General features: G+C 38.2%; 1 protein-coding gene across 4 annotated transcripts in view; it reads left to right on the top strand.

Annotated features, from left to right (window-relative positions):
• LOC114102419 (WASH complex subunit 2) overlaps nt 1-19,662 on the top strand; it is a 58,110-nt gene that overhangs the window by 26,571 nt on the left and 11,877 nt on the right. For all 4 annotated transcript variants that reach the window (XM_027947894.2, XM_027947892.2, XM_027947893.2 and 1 more), the window contains exons 16-23: nt 46-182; nt 2,134-2,220; nt 5,845-5,946; nt 7,732-7,863; nt 8,501-8,670; nt 11,436-11,538; nt 15,541-15,696; nt 17,685-17,867. In XM_027947894.2, the coding sequence (XP_027803695.2) occupies nt 46-182; nt 2,134-2,220; nt 5,845-5,946; nt 7,732-7,863; nt 8,501-8,670; nt 11,436-11,538; nt 15,541-15,696; nt 17,685-17,867 (1,070 nt within the window). The remainder of the gene's footprint in view (nt 1-45; nt 183-2,133; nt 2,221-5,844; nt 5,947-7,731; nt 7,864-8,500; nt 8,671-11,435; nt 11,539-15,540; nt 15,697-17,684; nt 17,868-19,662) is intronic.

Below are 19,662 nucleotides of genomic sequence, written 5' to 3'. Positions count from 1 at the left end.
ATTTTGATGCTAGTGTCATTTTATGCTGTGGTATCTTTTTTAAAGAAAAAGTCAAATCCACCAAATCCACTGCCAGTATCTTCGATGATGAAGAAGGAGATCTGTTCAAAGAAAAAGCAGCAGCTTTGCCAGAAGCTACTGTGAATCAGACAGATGAAAACAAAGCAAGGGCAGAAAAAACGGTGAGCAGGAGGGAAAATAAGGAATGTTGATCAGAGACAGTTTACTAATTCATCTGAAGCGCGGAGGGAAGTATTGTTCCCTTTTATGTTTGTGTTGAAGCAGTTTGAAGAATTAGAGCACCCACATACCTACAATTGTTAGGATTTTGCCCAGTATTATATGCATCTGAACCTTTCTATACAGCTTTTTCCTGAACTGCTTTTAAGTAGGTTATAGTCATTATGACATTTTACCCCTAAATGTAAAACATCTCTTTAAAGGATTTCTGTGTAATCAAAGGCCATTAACAGTTATGAGATTAATATAAGTGCTTTAGTGGAATATAATATCTAGTCTACATTCTGATTTCTCCCATTTGTCCCAACATGTCTTTGTAAAATCATACCTGACAAAAAAAAGAATAACTGACATGAAATTCTCTTACGTGTAGTCCATATTCTAATTCTTTTTCTTGTCTCAAAAATGTTTTTTTTAAAAAGCACTTTTTTTTTTTTTTTTAACAAAATTAAAGCAATGCCTCCTGTGTTTTTCTTTTTTTATGGCCAGCCAGTTGTCTTGTTGAATGTATAACAATGTGAATTTCCCTGATCATTTTACTTTAATTAAATTAGGTTTAGATTTGCATTTTTGGCAAAAATATAGGCAGGCAAAGTGTCCGCTGCCTCACCTCCAAGATGCCTCGAGCCTACTGTGGTCTTTGTGACAGTTTGTTTGATCACTTGGTTAAAGTGGTGCTAACTTCCAGGAGTGGTGATGTTTACCTGTAATCCCAGAAGCTCTGTAGGCTGAGGCAGGTGGATGGCAAGTTCAAAGTTAGCCTCAGCAACTTGGTGAGGCCCTAAGCAACTCAGTGAGACCCTGTCACTGAATATAATACAAAAAAAGGTTGGGGATGTGGCTCAGTTGTTAAATGCCCCTGGGTTTAATCCCCAGTACCTAAATAAATAAATAAAGGTGCTAACCACACTGCTCCACTGGAAAGGTGCCTTCATTTCTTCTGTCATTTATAGACTGATGTCTAAGTGATGTTTCGACACTATGAATCTCCTGTCTTCTACCAGCCTTGCATGCAGTGGTTTTAATATCCACTGGTGATCTTTTCCTGAACCATTTATCCTGTAAGGAATATGAAAAAATGTCTAATTCTGCATTTCATCTATCCTTACTAGCTGACATTCTTTCGAATAGAAGTTTCTCCTCATCCTTCCCACCACTTTTAGTGTTATTTTGGGAGTGGGTATACTTTATTCCACATGTTATTGCCCACTCCCATCATTGTCATTTTTGTTGATTCTCAAATTGACCTGTGTCTGGCCGGTGACTGCGTCCTCATCAGTCTTGAAGCTCCTTTAGCTGCTTCCTTCTCCCACTGTTCTGCACAGCTTGCACCCCCATGTTTCCTAAGTCATCTCAGTGTGTTATGACCTTACTATGAAACCTGACTTCTCTTCCTGCCACCAGAGTCCCAGCATTCAGAACATGGTGGCCCCTTGGGTAGCCTGCCTTTCTAGGTATCTCTGATTGCACATGTCCCCTCTGTGAATTGCATGGCATGGGAAGTGTGTCCTGCTCCCTGCTGCACCAGATATGCTTTTTGCTCTATCTTGCTTTTCTCAGTGTCCTCTGTCTGGAATGCTCTTGCTTATACTGTCTCACTGTGTCTGGGCCTTGTTCATTTTGGGAATTTACTTTCTCAAGGAATTGTTTCTTTCCTCTTTCCTAACTTAAACTAATTTTTAAATTATTTTGCTTGAAAATTCTCTCTTTGTATTAATTGTGTGAACTTTGTACACACCCAAAGTCCACAGCATCTTTATTCCCAAGGTTCTTGACTTGGGGCCTTCTCATAGAAGAGATTTAGTATGTTTTCTGAATGAATGATTAGGTATACTCTAATTTTCAGGCATGTTACTTACTAATCCTCATTTTTTCTTTTTTTCCCTCACAAAGGTTACAGTACCTTCTAGCAAAAATCTCAAGTTCTTGTCAGAAACAAAGACTCAGAAAGGTTTATTTTCGGATGAGGAGGACTCTGAGGTATGGAATTCTCTTACTTGATCATGTGTGAATGTGAGATTAGAAATTGTTTCCAAATTAGTCTTTACTTTCTTTTAAATTTGTTCTTTTTAGTTATACATGATAGTAGAATGTATTTTGACATATCATACATACATGGAGTATAACCTCCCATTTTTGTGGAGTTACTGGTCGTGTATTCATACGTAAGTGTAGGAAAGTTATGTCCAGTTCATTCTACTGTCTTTCCCAGTCCTAACCTCCTTCCCTTTCCCCCTTCCCCGCTGTCCAGTCCTTCTGGACAACCCCCTACCCCTCCCTATCCCCCACCCCTGCCTATTGTGAGTCAGCATTCACATATCAGAGAGAACATCCAACTTTTGGTTTTTTGGGATTGGCTTATTTTATTTAGCACGATAGTCTCCAGTTCCATTCACTTACCAGCAAATGCCATAATTTCATTCTTCTTTATGGTGAGTAATATTCCATTGTGAATGTGTACCACATTTTCTTTATCCATTCATCTGTTGAAGGGCACCTAGGATGGTTCCTTAGCTTAGCTATTGTGAATTGAGCTGCTATAAACGTTGATGTGGCCATGTCACTATAGTATTCTGATTTTAAGTCCTTTTGGGTATAAACCTAGGAGTGGGATAACTGGGTCAAATGGTGGTTCTATTCTAAATTTTCTGAGGCATTGCCATACTGCTTTCCAGAGTGGTTACTCCAATTTGCAGTCTCACCAGCAATGTATGAGCATACCCATTTCCCCATACCCTCGCCAACATTTGTTGTTACTTGTATTCTTGATACTTGCCATTTTGACTGGAGTGAGATGAAATTTCAGTGTAGTTTTAATTTTTATTTGTCTAATTGCTAGTGATATTGAACATTTTTTTCATATATTTGTTGACTGATCATATTTTTTTGTTGTTGTTCAGTTCCTTGAGGCATAGGACTTTAGTAGTTCACTTCTTTCTTTGAAACAAATGTCTTAAAAATACATGGTCCTTAGAAAGCAGTATGTATGCAATACTTCTTTCTTTTGGTATTGAATCCATTTCATCTCCTGGGAGGAAAGAACTGTCTTAAGGATACTCTGATTTTAGGCTGTTTTTTTTTGGTATACATCCTGAGGCATTCTTAGCAGAATGGAAAGCAATCTGCTGCTTCCTCTTTTGATAGTCTTGCTAACTGGATAGTGGGGTTGATGCTATAGAGACATTTATTTGGTCTTCTTATGGCTAGTCACAGGTTGTGGGTAGCCTTGGTCCCTGTGGGCTGTGAGAAGCTGCACTGCTTTTTCTGACTCCCTCACACCTAGTCCTTTCAGAAGTGATTTTGGGCTGACCTTTTGGGATGGAGACCCATACAAGAATATAAAGGGAAGTAGTAAGTTCCCTTCACAGAAAAATATACGGACATGGCAGAAATTTACATGTAATTTCAAGAAACTGTGGACTCTAGGTTCAGCTCTCAAGGTTAGATTTTGTGCTCAAAGCCAGGATGAATACATAACTCTTTGGAGGTGGACTGATTGTGCTTGATGTAAATAACACCTTTGAGGTTTGCATTTCATTGAAGGCTTATGCACAGAGATAGGAATTAGCTAAAGTCCAGGTTAGCCAGATTTCTAGCTATCAAGACACCATGCAGAAGGGCCCACACTCTGAGTTACTCCATGTTTGTCACCCATTGGGGCTATACTCACATCTTAGGGTCTTTGCACTGGCTCCTGCCCCACTGGAAGGCTCTCCTCAGAAGCTCGTTGGTTTACTTTCTTACTCCTTCAGGTCTTCTGAGGCCTCAACTGATGGCCCTACAGAGGACGAGGTTGTTGGCATGCACCACACTGTGCTCCTTCTCCTCTCCTCTCTTCTGTTATTCATAGCATGTGTTGCCAGGGGACCATGTGTATTTATTGTTCATTGTCTCTACCCCAAATTAGTTTAAGCTCCACAACATTTTGTTCCCTGCTTATATACTTGACATGCTACCTCTGGTACTAATGCTTGGTATTACTTACTGTTCATTAATTATTAAGTCCATGGAAGAAACAAATGTTGAGTTAATTTTAGGGAAAAGCCTGAAATTACTAAGTGTTCTGGTTATTAGCGTTATGAAACAAATCACAATTTTGTGCTTTCAAACATCAAGTTTTATTGTTTCTTATGGAACTAGAGGTTGACTGAGCTCAGCTTGGCAGTTGTCACTGAGGGTCTTTTATATCTGAGGGAGGATGGACAAAGAATCATCCCACTCATGTGTCTGGTGCCTGGGTGGGAAAGATTCCTTGGGCCCTCTCTCTATTCCCAAGTGGTCTCCTAGCATGGCAGCTTCAAGGAAGCTGAGTCTTTTATGTGGTGATTCAGAGTTCCAAGTGAGATTCTTGAGAGAGAGAGAGAGCTGGGAAGAGCCTGTATTATTGCCTTTTGTAACCCAGCCTTGGGATCAAGTGTTCCATATGTTGCATCTGTTTGTTGTTTGAGACAGTCAGAAAGGCCCACCCAGAATAAATGGCAGGGGCATAGTCCCTATTTCTCGATGGTGGCAGTGTCAGGGAACCAGAAATTTTTAAAAAAATCACCACCAAAGGCTTTGCCCTGTTTGTATCATCATACAATGAATGATTTTATTGGATGTTGTTGGGATTCTTAGGCAAGAAAAAGTAAAACAAGGGGAAATAAAGCATTGAAGCAGAAGGAATGATTCTTTTATTTCTCGAGTATGGAGCTGAAGCCTGTCCTAGGAAGTCATTTTGGGGGACATGTTTGAGGTGATTGAAATATCTTTTTTTCTCTAATACCAAGAAAGGTCCAAAATTATGATGTAAAAATTGGTTTTTACTCTTTGGTTTGGAATGCTTTCATTTTCTGAAAACATCAGAACACCTTTTTATAAACCTGCATATAAAGGTGGGACTCCATGGAACCCAGGTGAAAACCACTGTATTGAGAAGAATTCTTCTCAAATAACTCATTTCTAATTTCATGTGGCTCAGTTCACAGAGCTTTCTTAGCAGTCCAAGCCAACGTATTAACACATTATTATTCTGATGATTTCTTCAGAATCTTGGAGGTCTTTCTGGTTTGCAAGAGCTTATAGCTGTGGCTAAGAAGAATAGCAAATGGTTTTAAATAGAAACTTAGGTTGTATTATTTAAAGAAAATAACATTATGATCTTAGGGGAGAGAGGTGTGAATAATGAGACAATCATAGATTTAGTAATTTGGGAATCTAGCCTCTGTTTCCATTATTGAATTTGTGTGATTGTCTCTGATTCTTTAGATAGAAAAAAGAAGCTTTTTAAAATAATTTTTTTGCAAAAAAAAAAAATCAAAAAAACAAAACAAAACAAATAAAATAATTTTTTTGATAGGACATTGATTAGAAAATGTCTTTCTGCTTTATATCATTTAGGTAGGAACACAGAAGTCCCGAGAGTCCTGTGGCTCTCCTCTAAAACATCAGGCATTTGTGCCACGCACAAACGGGGCAGACTCTGAAGCTCTTTAAAGATTGTTTTAGCCACCTACCCTCTCCCTTTCAACTTAGATGCATGGCAACCACCATGTTCTAATCTTTAGTGTTTTGTATTGAACTGATATACCCAACTAATCAGCAACTTCACTCTTGATCTGACAGGATTTATTTTCTTCTCAAAATGCAAGTAAGTCCAAAGGTGCATCTCTCCTGCCCAACAAACTACCCACGTCAGTCTCCCTTTTCGATGATGAAGATGAAGAGGTAAATATTGTTATTGCAGCACTAGATAATTAACTTTTAGATGAGTGGGAAGTTGTTGTTAATGTGGCTTTATAGCCAGAGGCTCATGTAGTAGAGAGGTGATGGGAAAGCAGTCATGCTTCCTGCAACTCATGAAACAATAATGTGTCTAGGGAAACTCATTAAGTTTTCCCAGCTATACATTGAGGAGGATGTTAAACTCCTGAACCAAGTGGTTTTTGTTTGTTGGGTTTAGTTATTTTTTGGTTATAGGGGTTGAACACAAGGCCTTTCATGTGCTAGGCAAGCACTCTGTGACTGAGCTACATCCCCAACTCCCAGCCTAATTCTTAAGGAAAGCTCAGTAGATTTCATTTTTTAGACTCTGCATTTGAGAAATACTGTTCAGAGAGTGAATCTGTGTTATACTCAAGGATGTGCGAGAATGTCTTGGACAAAGTGGAAAAAGAATGACCATGTCCCCACTTAGCCTTTCACTCCCACCTGAATGGGGAGATCAGAGTGGTGGATAAAAATAAGAAGGGAAACAAACCAAACTTTAACCCTTACGTAGTATCATGCAATGGATAAGCTCATTGGTTGTCGCCTCAGACCTAGCTCCCATCATTTAACACGAGGGACCTTCAGCAAGTAACTCAACTTTCTGTGATCTTGTATGGCTTATAGGTAAATGGGATTGTTGTGAGAACTAAAGTAACAAATGTAAAACCCTTGCGCAGTTTCTAGAACAGAGTAAGTAATATGAGTGTTCACTTTTGTCGTTAGTTTTCCCATTTGATGCCAGATCATGATTCTCATGACCTGTCCTACTTTACCACATTCTCTGTAAATGCTCCCTTCATTGATTTTTATGGTTCGGGGTGGTCCTCCTGCTGTACCATGCTGTTAAAGGTTTTTCCAATCTAACCCAGTCTGGGACCTTCTGACAGTTTTGTTCCATGACTTTAAGAAGAGATACTTTTGGATACTTGATTACAAAGTAATTTACAAATGCCATTGAACTCATAATCATCAACCCTTAGGATGTCGGGAATTTAACTATTTCTTAACTTTGTATTCTTTTTAAAAAAATTGACCTGAAACACAAGTTATTCCATCCTCTTTCCTAGATTTGGGGTTTTTTTTTTTTTGTTTTTTTTTTTTGTAGCTCTAAAAGAATGGAGAAAGGCTGGGGATGTGGCTCAAGCGGTAGCGCGCTCGCCTGGCATGCGTGAGGCCTGGGTTCGATCCTCAACACCACAAACAAACAATGATGTTGTGTCCGCCAAAATCTGAAAAATAAATATTAAAAAATTCTCTCTCTCTCTCTCTCTCTTTAAAAAAAAAAAAGAATGGAGAAAGTCTCTTTGTTCTCTCTTTTTATCCTTTGCTCTAGTTTCTAATTCATAAAAAGAGGTGTGAGTTGCTGACTGACTGCTCCTGGGACTCTCATGCCCACATAAGAAGGGAAACAAACCAAACTTTAACCCCCACCAGGTGGGGGCACTGAATGGGCCTCAGTTTCCCCTCCTCCCACCTTATCCTCAAGTTGTCTTTCCCCTGCTCCTTCCTAGTATTCTGTCTTCAAGTTCAGTGGTAATCTGTTTCCCTTCCATGGGTAGAGAATGTAGTTAGAAAGGCTCCTGTGGAGTGGGATCTACTAGCAGACAATGATTTTTCCCCCCCAGATATGTTATTTTCTGTTATCGATGGAGACTTAACTCCCTTTGACATGGGAGAACAACTTTACATTTTCTGTTTTATGTGTATGAAGCTATCATACCTCTCCACCATTTTTATTTCTAGGATAATCTTTTTGTGGTTCCAGCTGCTACAAAGCAGACATCATCTCTACAAACTCAGAGTCAAGAGAAAGTAAAACCCTTGGAGCAGTCCAAAAAGAAAGCATCTACTTTGTTGTTCAGCAGTGATGAAGAGGTGGGTTAAGATTTTGCCTGAAGAGGAGGAAGAAGATAGTATCTGAGGGGATTTAAGAAATCATAGCTAACCCAAACATTGTTTTTTGTTTTTTTTTTTAACCTACCCCTGTTTCATACTTAGTGAAGATCATTTACCAAAAAATAATGTTTATAAGGTTGTGTCTTTTCTTAAAGATATTTAATATGTCTAATACAGTGAATTAAAGATTACTGTTCAAAACGGTGAGAATAAGTGTGGCCCCTAAATTATAATACATGCTAATTCAGATGAGTTAGGCCATGTAGAGAAGTAAAGATTTCTCACGCATCACAAGGTTCATGTCTGAGGCCCTGTACCAAAAGACAAATCAACAAAGGAAAAGCATACACGTTATTTAAGGTAAGTTTTAGGCTTCTTTGGAAGCCATCAGAAATGAAGGCTCAGAGAAACAGGAAAACATGCTAAGTCTGAGGAAGACATGCTTAGTTTAGAGAAGCATGATTGGACAAAAGAGGTATGAACTAGTGGTAATAAGCTGGGGAGCATTTGGCAAAATCTGTTCGTTCTGAGTTTTCTCTAGGATAGGCAAGTATCTACCGTTGAGCTGTGCCTCAACCTCAGGGAGGATTTTTAATAATGTGTTTTATGTTTTAAGGACCAGTGGAATATTACTGATTCACAGACCAAGTCAGCATCTGACAGCAGGTCCAAAGGAGAACTCCGGGACTCAGGAACCAACCAGGGCCAGGAGGCCAAGGTGGTGAAAAAAACGAGTCTCTTTGAAGAGGATGATGAAGATGATCTATTTGCTATTGCCAAGGACAGGTGAGATGGCCATTGTAAGAAATTATTTACTCAGTGTGTGTAGCAGTGAGGAAAGATTTTCAGCGCCCAAGATGGTCATTGTTTCCACTGCTAATGGTTGGCACCTCCTAGTCCCAACACAAGTGCAAATGCAAATGTCATTGCCTTTCATAGGCAAGGTCTTCTTCCTCAATACTGAGAAATGTTTGTCTTGGATCCTTACTTGATTTTATCTGTCATTTTTTTTTTTTAACTGTGAAATATTCTTTTTCTTAGTTTGTCAAGGGTTTAAATTTTGTATTTGTTTTGTTTTTTCTCAGGGCTATCCTAAAGATTGTATAGTTTGGTCAAGGTTACTTAAAAGTTTGTCATTTCTATAGAAGTCACTTTGCACTGAAAAACATCCTGTTAAGGGGATAGTTCTCTGCAGAGCTCTAGTATCCTACCAGGTTTCGGGAGTCCTACCCGCCCTGAGTGACTGTCCACATTGACACTTAAACTGAAGCTGGCAAGAAACTTAGAATAAACATGGGCTGTGTTGATGTAACATGCTGCCTGATTCGCTGTGGGTTCAAAATAACTCTCACCAATAATACTTTTTTCTCTTGAAAACTTTAAATGATTAATTTGAAATTAATCTGACTAGTAGTAGCATAAAGGGGCAATTGATTGGACCTGTCAATCCCGTACCTTAGTGTGATTATGCTTCATTGGATTTAAAAATAACTCAGGCTCAGTGGTAGAGCGCTCACCTACCATGTGTGAGACACTGGGTTTGATCCTCAGCACCAAATAAAAATAAATAAAACAAAGTTGTAGAGGTGTCCATCTACAACTAAAAATTTGAAAAATTTTAAAAATAAAAATAAAAGTACCTCATATTTCTATCTCCAAATATTGTCTTCTCTTCAGATTTCACCATTCTCTGCTTTAGGCTCCCATGTCTTGACCTCTTTGGCTTCTGGTTCAGAATATAGGCTCTAGAATCCCAATACCTGATGTTAAATTCTGGCCTTGCCATCTCCTATTTGAATAACCTTGGGCAAATTTATCTAATTTATCTGTACCTTAGTTTCCTCATTTCTTATAGAGTTGTTGAGATGATTAAATGAAACCCAAATCCAAAATGCTGAGCACAATAGCTGGTATGTTGCCAACACTTAGACATTGTCATTCATCATGATAAATGCAGGGGATGTGTTTCATTCCTTTCTTTTCGATGCTGTTTCTCCTGGGACACTATTCTTCCTTTTTTTTTTTTTTCCTGGCCAGCTTCTTTTAAGAGGTAGTATAAGTCCTCTCTTAAGAAGCCTTCCCTGACCTGAACAGGTAAGAAAGAGAAGGAATAGGGTAAAGAGTGGAGAGCAGACACAGCTCTACCTTCATGAACACTCCACTGCAGTTGAGTGTTCCGTGTACTTTGGGGGAAGTTACCTATATTATCAGCATGCCCCCTGACACATTCATAGTCATAATCTGATCATAGTCATAAACTGAACATCTCGTTTATAAATTCTGATGACTGCCACGTACATTATCTGGTTTTCAGTAGTGCTGTCTGTGCCCTAGACTCATTCCATCTTCAGTTGTTCCTAAGGTTGTCTATAAAATTTTATATGTGGGAAGTAATGCATAGCTTTTATCAGATTTCAGAAGGAAGTTTTATAGACAATAAGTGTAGGTGAGGATGTAGAAGAATTATAAACCTCATATACTGCTGGTGGGAATGTAAAATGGTTCAGCCAGTTTGGAAAACAGTTTAGCACTTCCTCAAAATGTTAAACATAGAGTTAACCATATGATCCAATAAATTCATTCCTAGGTATATACCTAAGAGAAGTGAAAAATGTATATTCATACAGAAGCTTACATGAATGTTTATTGTAGCATTGTTCATAGTAGCCCAAAAGTAAAAACAACCTAGATATTCATCATCAGATGAATAAACAAAATGTTGCATAACCATGCATTATTTATTCATGAATTACAAGGAATAAAGTAATGATACATACTAGGCTTTGGATGAAACTAGAAAATGTTAGGTTAACTGAAAGAAGCCAGTCATAAAAGACCAGAAAGAGAGACTATGATTCCATTTCTATGAAATGTCTAGAGTAGGTAACTCCAGAGAGATAGAACATAGAATGGTAGCTGCCAGGGTTTATGGGGAGAAGGGACTGGTGAGTGACATGGACTTTCTTTTTTTGGATGATAAAGATGTACGCTAAGATTGTGATGATAGTTGCACAGTGAAAATATGAAAATCCACTGATGTGTGTACTTTATGGGGGTTAATTTTATGGTATGTAAATTATGTCTCCTTAAAGCTACTATGAAAAAAGAAGTAGAAGGTAGATCACAAGGCCACTTCCCAAAGCTGGCTGTGGCCCTGTGCTCTGTCTAAGCACCTGTCTTCCTGTCCTTGGAAGAAGGCATATCTGAATTCTCTGGTTCTTCCTCTGCTGTAGGAGGTGGTGAGGGGAACGCTACATCTGTGAATGCCAAGGCATCAGGTGCTTGCAGAGCTAATAGCTAATGCACCTACACCGACTGAAAGTAACTGACAAGGGACTAGTGACAAGGACCCTGGACTCTTCTACTTAAGTGATTCTTCTTCATAGGTTACTAGCTAGGGACAAATTTCTCCTATTTAAAAGTTTTTCTTATTTGCTTTCAACTGTGTAAGATCAATAGAAGATGATAGGTGGGTTGCTTTAGGTATGGCTTATTATTTTTGTTTTTAAATTACTTTTGCCTTGAGTTTGACCTTTTGTTTGTTCATATAGTCAAAAGAAGACCCAGAGAGCATCACTCCTCTTTGAAGATGACGCTGATAGTGGAAGCTCTCTATTTGGCTCTCCTCCTGCATCTGTTCCTCCTGCAGCAACGGTATTCTTAATCTCATAGACCCAGGAAATAGCATAAATAGTAATACTACCCTGAGTCAGCTCTGAAAATCTGACTTTGGAGATTGAGTCTTAGGGAAGAACTTGTTTACCTAGTTTAAAAAGAGCTTTTTTGGTTAGTGGTATTCTCCAGGTGGAGCACATGTGCAAAGCCTAAAGAAAAGGATTCCTCCGTGTCATGTAGTCTGTTCAGTCAAGAGTGGGGATAAGAAACTGCCAAGGGAGACAGAGTCCAGTGGCATGGAGTTCTGCAAACGTTGGACTAGGCCAGTTAAGGCATGGGTTAGTCAAGTTGCTTTCATTGTGACAAAAACATCCAAGATAATGAACTTATAAGGAGGGAAGGTTTGTTTGGGCTTACGTGTCAATCCATGACCAGTTGGCTCAGTTACATTTGGAACCATGGTAGCAAAGTTCGTGATGTTAGGAGCACAGGCAGAGGAAGCTGCTTACTTCATGGCACCCTGGAAGCAAAGAGAAAGGAAAGGAATGGAGTCCCAGTATCCCCTCCAGGGACACACCCTGGTGACCTAAGTTCCTTCTATTAGGTCCCTTCTCTTAAAAGTCCCACGTGGGGGACTAAACCTCTAACACATGGTCCTTCAGGGAACATTCAAAATCCAAACTATAGCAAGGCATAAATTATCCTCTTGGGAACATGTTTTATGTGCTAACTACCCCTTTGGTCCTGGTTTATGTTAATAGCCAGTGAGTAAAAAGCAAGGAAATTCTTTCATGTACTAAAAATACAACATGTGTGAACCTTGAGGATATTATGCTAAGTGTAATAAACTAATCACAAACCCCAGATACTGTATGATTCTACTTATATGGGACTGCTGATGTAGTCAGAGTCAAAGGTATAGGAAGTATAGTGGTAGTTCTCAGGAACTAAAGGGAGAGGGAAATGGGGAGTTGTTTAATGGTACTGAGTTTTAATTTTGTATGATGAAAAAATTCTGCAGATTGGTTGCACAACAGTGTGGATACACTTAAAATCTATATACTTCAAAATGGAAGGTGGTAAAATATATGTTTGTTTGTTTTATGTAAGTTTTTTTTTTTTTTTAAATTTTGTGATAAGGGGGGAGAATAGCCATCAGTGGCTATGTGGTCCAACTACCCTTTCAATGATTACTTCTGAATGATATTACTCCCATCATGTGAACTAAAAAGTTTAGCCATCTTTGATGTTAGTTTTGTATCAAAAAGGACTATTAAAAAAAGAGAGGAAGGTGCCATTAGGATGTATTTGTCCAGGAACCAAGGCATACTGGGATCTTGCCACTAGGCCATATCTCACTCCTCCCCAGCATTCTCTCTCTGGCTAACCATATTTGCACATAGGAACAAGTGAGACCAAGCACTGTCTTAATACCAACTTCTGATTAACAACCCCAAAAGGAAATCTGAAACTTCTTAGGCTAGGCTTTATCGAGACCCCCTATGCCTGAGCTGTAGTGGCCTGAAAGATCAAGAATCACTGGACACAGAGCCTTAGCCTTACTACTACTCTACTCTTCTTCACCTTGTTTATTACACTTAGCATAACGTCCTCAAGATTCTCATGTTGTATGTAGCACATGAAAGAATTTCCTTGCTTTTTACTGATTGGCTATTAACATAACTGAGAAGCACTGTCCCTAGGACTGTGCAGCTAGGGATTAGGGCACCTATAACTAACGTGGTAACAGGTTCTTAATCAAGATTACACACACCTGTAATCTTGGCTACCTGAAAGGCTCAGGTAGGAAGAGTACAAGTTCAAGGCCCTCCCTCAAAATAAATAAAAGAGCGAGGATGTAGCTCAGTGATAGAGAGCATGCCTAGCATGAGTAAAGCCCTAGGTTCAATCACTAGCATCATACATGTGCACACACACACAAAGGAAACAAAAAAGGAGAAGCTTAAGACATGAATGTTAAGAAGCTAAGTAGCCTACACACTATTTTTCTACTCTTTGTGAAATATAATTACCTTTAGACAATAGTAGATAAGACGTATGTATTTTTTGTTTGTTTTATTTTTGTTTAGAGATCTTAGGGTATATATGGAGGAAAGGCAAATAGGTGTCCCTCCTCCAAAGAAAATATTTTAAAGTAAGTTAAATGTAAGTTGTTTGTAAGCATATCAAGAAAATAAATTTCAACTGAGGATGTTGGCTCAGTGGTAGAGCACTTGCCTAGCATTTGTGAGACCCTGCACCAAAAAAGAAAAGACAAGAAATTTCATCACGAGAATTAAGAGTGAGCTTATCTGCAAGAAGCTTTAAAACGAGTATGGTGAGTGGCATGTTCCTCAGTTTAAAGACCAGAGTCATATGAAGGGAGAATATTCTGCCCTACTTAAGTCTCTTCTTTGTTCCCAATCAACTTGCTGCAGAAATTTGCATAGTTTCTAGTGAGTCCAGCATATTTCATAACACTTTTTTTCTTTAATCCCTTTAGTATTGACTTATCTCTTTTAAAGTTTTTTTGTGAACTTCCAGTCTTCTTTTATTTCAAGTTGAAATCATTTTGCATTTTAAGTTCTCATCCTAACAATAACTGAAAATCATCCCTTTCTTAATTTCATTTATAACTCTTTTTCTGATGTGGATAATAATGTCATCCCTTAGTTTCCCATATCTACATTCCTTGCTTCAAACCTCACTTTCTCATAGCATCTAATCTAGTTAGTATAATAGAGTTATGGTTTTTTTCCTTAAGAATCTGTTGATAATTCTCTTGCCCCAAGCGTGTTGATAACTCTAGGTGAGTCTCAAAACTTTAGTTCCTAATCTCTAAAAAATCTCTGCCTTCCAGAGGAGGAAGAGATGAGTGACAAGCCAAAGGGTTTGCAAACTTGAGCAACTACTTAGTTTAAAAATGTCATAACTAGCTATAGAAATATGATGTATGGTTCTTTCAAATGAACAAATGTACATTACCAATTAGAAAGTAGAGTAAATGCCAGATAGAGAAATAATATGTTTATTCAATGAAGCAACTGATTACTGAAGAACAGGAAAACCTTCATGGGTGATGTGTGAGCTGGACCCTGCTGCAAATATAAGGATTTGCTTCTGCATGCCAAGAGGGGAACATGGTATGGAAGTATAGAAGTCTTCAGTAAATTTAAGGGATGATGAGGAATGGGGAGGCACAGATTAAGAGAGGGATACAGACTAGAGTGTCTGTTGATTGCCATTTACTTAATGCAAAAAGTGCAGTTTTGGGCTTGGAGGTGAAGTAATATGGCAGGGATTTTTATTTTAGTAGGATGGCTCTGGATGATGCTTAAGAGTTGAAATGTTAAGAGGAGGGAAGCACAGAGAGAGTAATTGTCCTGGCATCATGGCAAGGTCTATTTTTTTTTTTTTTTAGAGAGAGAATTTTTTTAATATTTATTTTTTAGTTTTCAGTGGACACAACATCTTTATTTTATTTTATGTGGTGCTGAGGATCGAACCCAGTGCCTCATGCATGCCAGGCGAGCGTGTTACCGCTTGAGCCACATCCCCAGCCCACAAGGTCTATTTTTTTTTTTTTTTAAAGAGAGAGAGACAGACAGACAGACAGACACAGAGAGAGAATTTTAATATTTATTTTTTAGTTTTCGGCGGACACAACATCTTTGTTTGTATGTGGTGCTGAGGATCGAACCCGGGCCGCACGCATGCCAGGCGAGCGCGCTACCGCTTGAGCCACATCCCCAGCCCACACAAGGTCTATTTTTAAGGGAGGACAGGGTGGGATTGACAGGAGGTGAAAAGGAGACAAAACAAATGTTTATGGCAGCAGAAACTGAAGTGCTGTGGCCAAAGTCTAGAGAGTAGTGTTTGTCTTGTCTTCTGTTGGTGCCTCCCCCACTGTTCTGTGCACTGTCCTTTCATAGTTCACTTATGTCCCAAGAGGACCGGTTTTGGTCTTTCTGTACATTGTCATACTAGTCAGGCACATTTTTTTGGGTGCTGTTGTTGCAAATTTTACTCTTTTCTTGACAGAAGAAAGAGACTGTCCCTGAGGTGCCACCTTTGCTGTTCAGTGATGAAGGTGAGAAGAAGACACAAGTTGGAGTGAAACCCACAGATAAGAATGTCGAGAGTGCCAAAGCATCATCAGACTCAGGGAAAATTGACACGGCTATGACAGCAGGAAAGGTAGCCTTTGTTTTTGTTTCCCAGTGTGTTTGTGTCTCTTATGTTATTGTAACACACACAAACCCTTATCATCTTTCCACCATAGAAAATGAATGACTCATTTGTATGAAGACTTGAAAACAATGAAAAGTTTGAAGAAGACTGCCTCTGCTTCCACCCCCACCCATAGGCACTTGATTTTTGTTCCCTTTTTTAGATAACATGCATGCACACAGTGGTGTGCAGGCTTCCTGTTCTGTGTTGTTATTGACATGTTCATGTCATTGCATATTTCTCTTCCACATCTTTCTTGTTTTTTCATTTTGCCTTTCTCTCTGTATATGTGCTCTTTTTGGCTTCTCCTAAGTGCTGTTCCTCGTTCCATTAGTTTTCCTCTACTCCCCACCTGTGATTGAGTTAAGATGCCAGAAGATTTTAGTTCATTCTTTTACATCTGGTTAATATTGGCTGTGAATTACAGAGTAGAGTCAAATGTGTACTTTTTCTCAAACAGCTTTTGCCATCTCTTGCTAAAGGCCTTATGGCTAATGCTGCTGGCCACATCCGGGAATTCAGTACCAGTACTTGCCTTTGGTTTCTGTTTATCTCATCTTTTTCCTAAATCTTCTTAAACTTTGTGGGTCTAAGTGTTCAGGTTTAATATCTCTTCCCAGGGAATGTATGAAGATTATTACATTTACTTTTTTCATGGAGACTCCTTGGAGCTATAGTAATACAAGTGTATGTTTGTACCTATGTCACTGTGACCTTCTTTTCCCAGTGGCTGCATTTAGACCTGAATTACCTGGTCCTAACCCATTCCATACTTGATTCTTATTATGCTATCCTCTTCCTCACTTGAGGATTGGGGCTGGGTTTGTTTGTTCACCATTATGTTGATAGCCTGTTACCTTGCACATGATAGGTGCTATTTTATAAAATACATATTTCTTCAAAGAAGCATGTTTTTCCACAGTTTAGCCACTCTGAAATTAGGATGCCTCACGATCAATGGCATGTTTAATCGGCATTGTTTTTCTGTCTTGGTGGTACATAAATGATAAAATAATTTTTAAAAAAGAACCACTATTATTCTAAGTCCAGGTGTGGTGGTGCATGCCTGTAATTCTTGCGGCTTGGGAGGTGGAGGCAGGAGGATTGTGAGTTCAAAGCCAGCCTCAGCAATTAGTGAGACTCTAAGCAACTCAATGAGACCCTGTCTCTAATAAAATACAAAATAGGGCTAGGGATGTGGCTCAGTGGTCGAGTACCCCTGAGTTTAATCCCTGGTAACCCCTGCTCCCCAAATTATTTTAGTTGTAGATGGATGCAATACCTTTATTTAACTTATTTATTTTTATGTGGTGCTGAGGATTGAACCCAGTGCCTCACACGTGCTAGGCAAGCGCTCTACCACTGAGCCACAAACTACCCAGCCCATAATAGTAGTTCTTATGATCAGTGCTATCTTGCCTGAATTGTGATACTATTTCAATGAATAAGTGTTGCATTTTATGATTATTTTAGTGATCAACCTAATTGCATACACAGAGTATTTCTTCTACAAGTTGAGTGTCTGGTTTTGCTTAGTATGTTTCCCCTTGGGACTGGCATAGTAGTTCAATATTAGAAAACACATGATTGTTTCCAGTGATTGACATATGATGCTTCTGTGACTTAAAAGTTCTTTTCTAACTCATGATCAACCTGTGTGCATCAGGGTTCTAACTGTGTATCTACTAGCAGAGGGGCAGGACTTATGGTCTTAAAGTGTTTGGAAAAATTACCTTTGACTATAGATTATCTCTACAGGACTTCATTTGAGCAATAATTGAGAACTGACCTCACTCAGTGTTCTGTCACATGAGAGTAGATACAATTAGCTATCATGCTCTGAATCATGTAAATGTGGCAGTTAGTTATTGAATCAGTAAGGACCTTGTGAGGCCCAAAGTGGGATATTTTTTCCCAGTTACTGATTTTTTTTCTTTTTCTTTTTCCATTTTCAGGAAGGACTTTTGACTACATCTGCTCAGGATGCAGCCAAGAATTCTGATTTATTTTCTTCATTGTCTTCATTAGACAAAGGAACCAAGGGTAGAACCAGAACTGTTCTTAGCTTGTTTGATGATGAAGAGGATAAAATGGAAGATCAAAACAACATTTCTGCTCCACAGAAAGAAGTAGGAAAGGTGAGCAAAAAATGATAAAAGTTCACATCTTAGACAAGATAAAAGGATCCTATTTCATGGTGTTCATTCTGTTGTTGAGTTACTAAAGAAACCTTAGCTTTCAATAGAGAATGTAAATGACTCTCTCAAGTCATTTAGGTATTCAGGAGTCCAAATCAGTGACTCTCAGATAGCATTGTTGGATAGGAGGTAAGTTAGGCCAGATCTGTACACTTACATTATGTCTGGCATTTAGTTTTAGAAATATATGTTGTACATGGACCTTTCGTGTTTATCAGGTATCAGCGTCCTTTTTTTTTTTTTTTTGTAAAGGGCTATATAGTGACTATTTTTGCTGTTGCAGGTCATATGGGTTCTCTCATTGCTGCTCAGCTCTACCCTTGGTAGTGTGAAAGCAGCCTAAAAAATACTAAAATGACTGGATATGATTATGTTCCAGTAAATTTTATTCAAAGTAAGTGACAGTCATTCTGTGAGACTGATAGTATCCAGATATTAAAAATACACAGACTCATCACAAGAAAACTACTGACCAATATCTTTAATGAATATAAATGCTAAAGTCCTCAGTAAAATGCTATAGTAAACCCAATCTATTAAAATATGAAAAAGATTACATAGCATGACAAGTGGAATTTCTCCCAGAAATTCAAGGTTGGTTGAACATTTGAAAATGAATTGATATAATATATCATATCAGTAAAATAAAGGATAAAAAGCATGTGGTCATCCCAGTAGAGGCAGAAAATGTACTTGATAAAATAAAAACCTTCAATAAATTAAGCATGGAAGGATACTTCCTCAACTTGATAAAGGACATTTGTGAAAACCCATAGCTGACTTTATACTTAATTGTGAAAGACTAAATGCTGTTGCTTTAAGATCATGAGTAGATAAGGACATTCACTCTTGCCAATTCCAATCAACTTTGTACTGGAGATTCTAAGCAGGGTAGTTAGACAAGAAACTAAATTAAAATGCATCCAGATTGGAAAAGAAGAGTTAAACTATCTCTATCTATAGCATGTCCTAAAGTATCTATTCAAAGTAATTAAATTCAGCAAGATTATAGAATATAAGATCAATATTTTAAAACCAATTATAATTTTATATGCCAGAAACAGTCTGAAAATGAAATTAAGAAATCAATTCCATTAACAGCACCAACAAAAAAAATACTTAGGAATAAATTTAACAAAAGAATTGCAAGACTTATATATTAAGAACTATGACAGTATGGAGAGAAATTAGAGACTTAAAATAGATAGAAAAACATCTCATATTTATGGATTGGAAGCCTTAATATTGTGAAGATGACAGTATTCCCCAAATTGATCTACAGATTGAATGCAGTCCCAATCAGAATTCCACATTGCTTTTTGCAGAAATGGACATGCTGATCCTAAAATTTTTATAAAAGTGCAAAGAACACAGAATAGCCAGCAATTTTGGAAAAGAAGAAAGTTAGACTTACACTCTCTGATTTCAAAACATACTTCATCACAGTATAGTACTGGCATAAGGTTAAAATGTATAGATTAGTGGAAGAGAATTGAGAATTCAGAAATAAACACTTTAACAGTCAGTTTTTGATAAGGGTACCAGGATAATTCAATGGAGAAATAATATTTATTCAACAAATAGTGCTGACCCACTCATAAGCCACATGCAAAAAAAAAGAGGTTGAATTGTTACCTCATCCTACACACAAAAATGAACTTATAATGGTTCAAATATACATGTAAGAACTAAAACAGTTAGTATATGAGTAAATGATTATGACCTTAGATTAGGT

The sequence above is a fragment of the Marmota flaviventris genome, chromosome 4, assembly GCF_047511675.1.
Source record: "Marmota flaviventris isolate mMarFla1 chromosome 4, mMarFla1.hap1, whole genome shotgun sequence".
Lineage (NCBI taxonomy): Eukaryota > Metazoa > Chordata > Mammalia > Rodentia > Sciuridae > Marmota > Marmota flaviventris.
The sequence above is the reverse complement of the archived record's forward strand: the minus strand, read 5'-3'. Positions and strand labels throughout refer to the sequence as shown.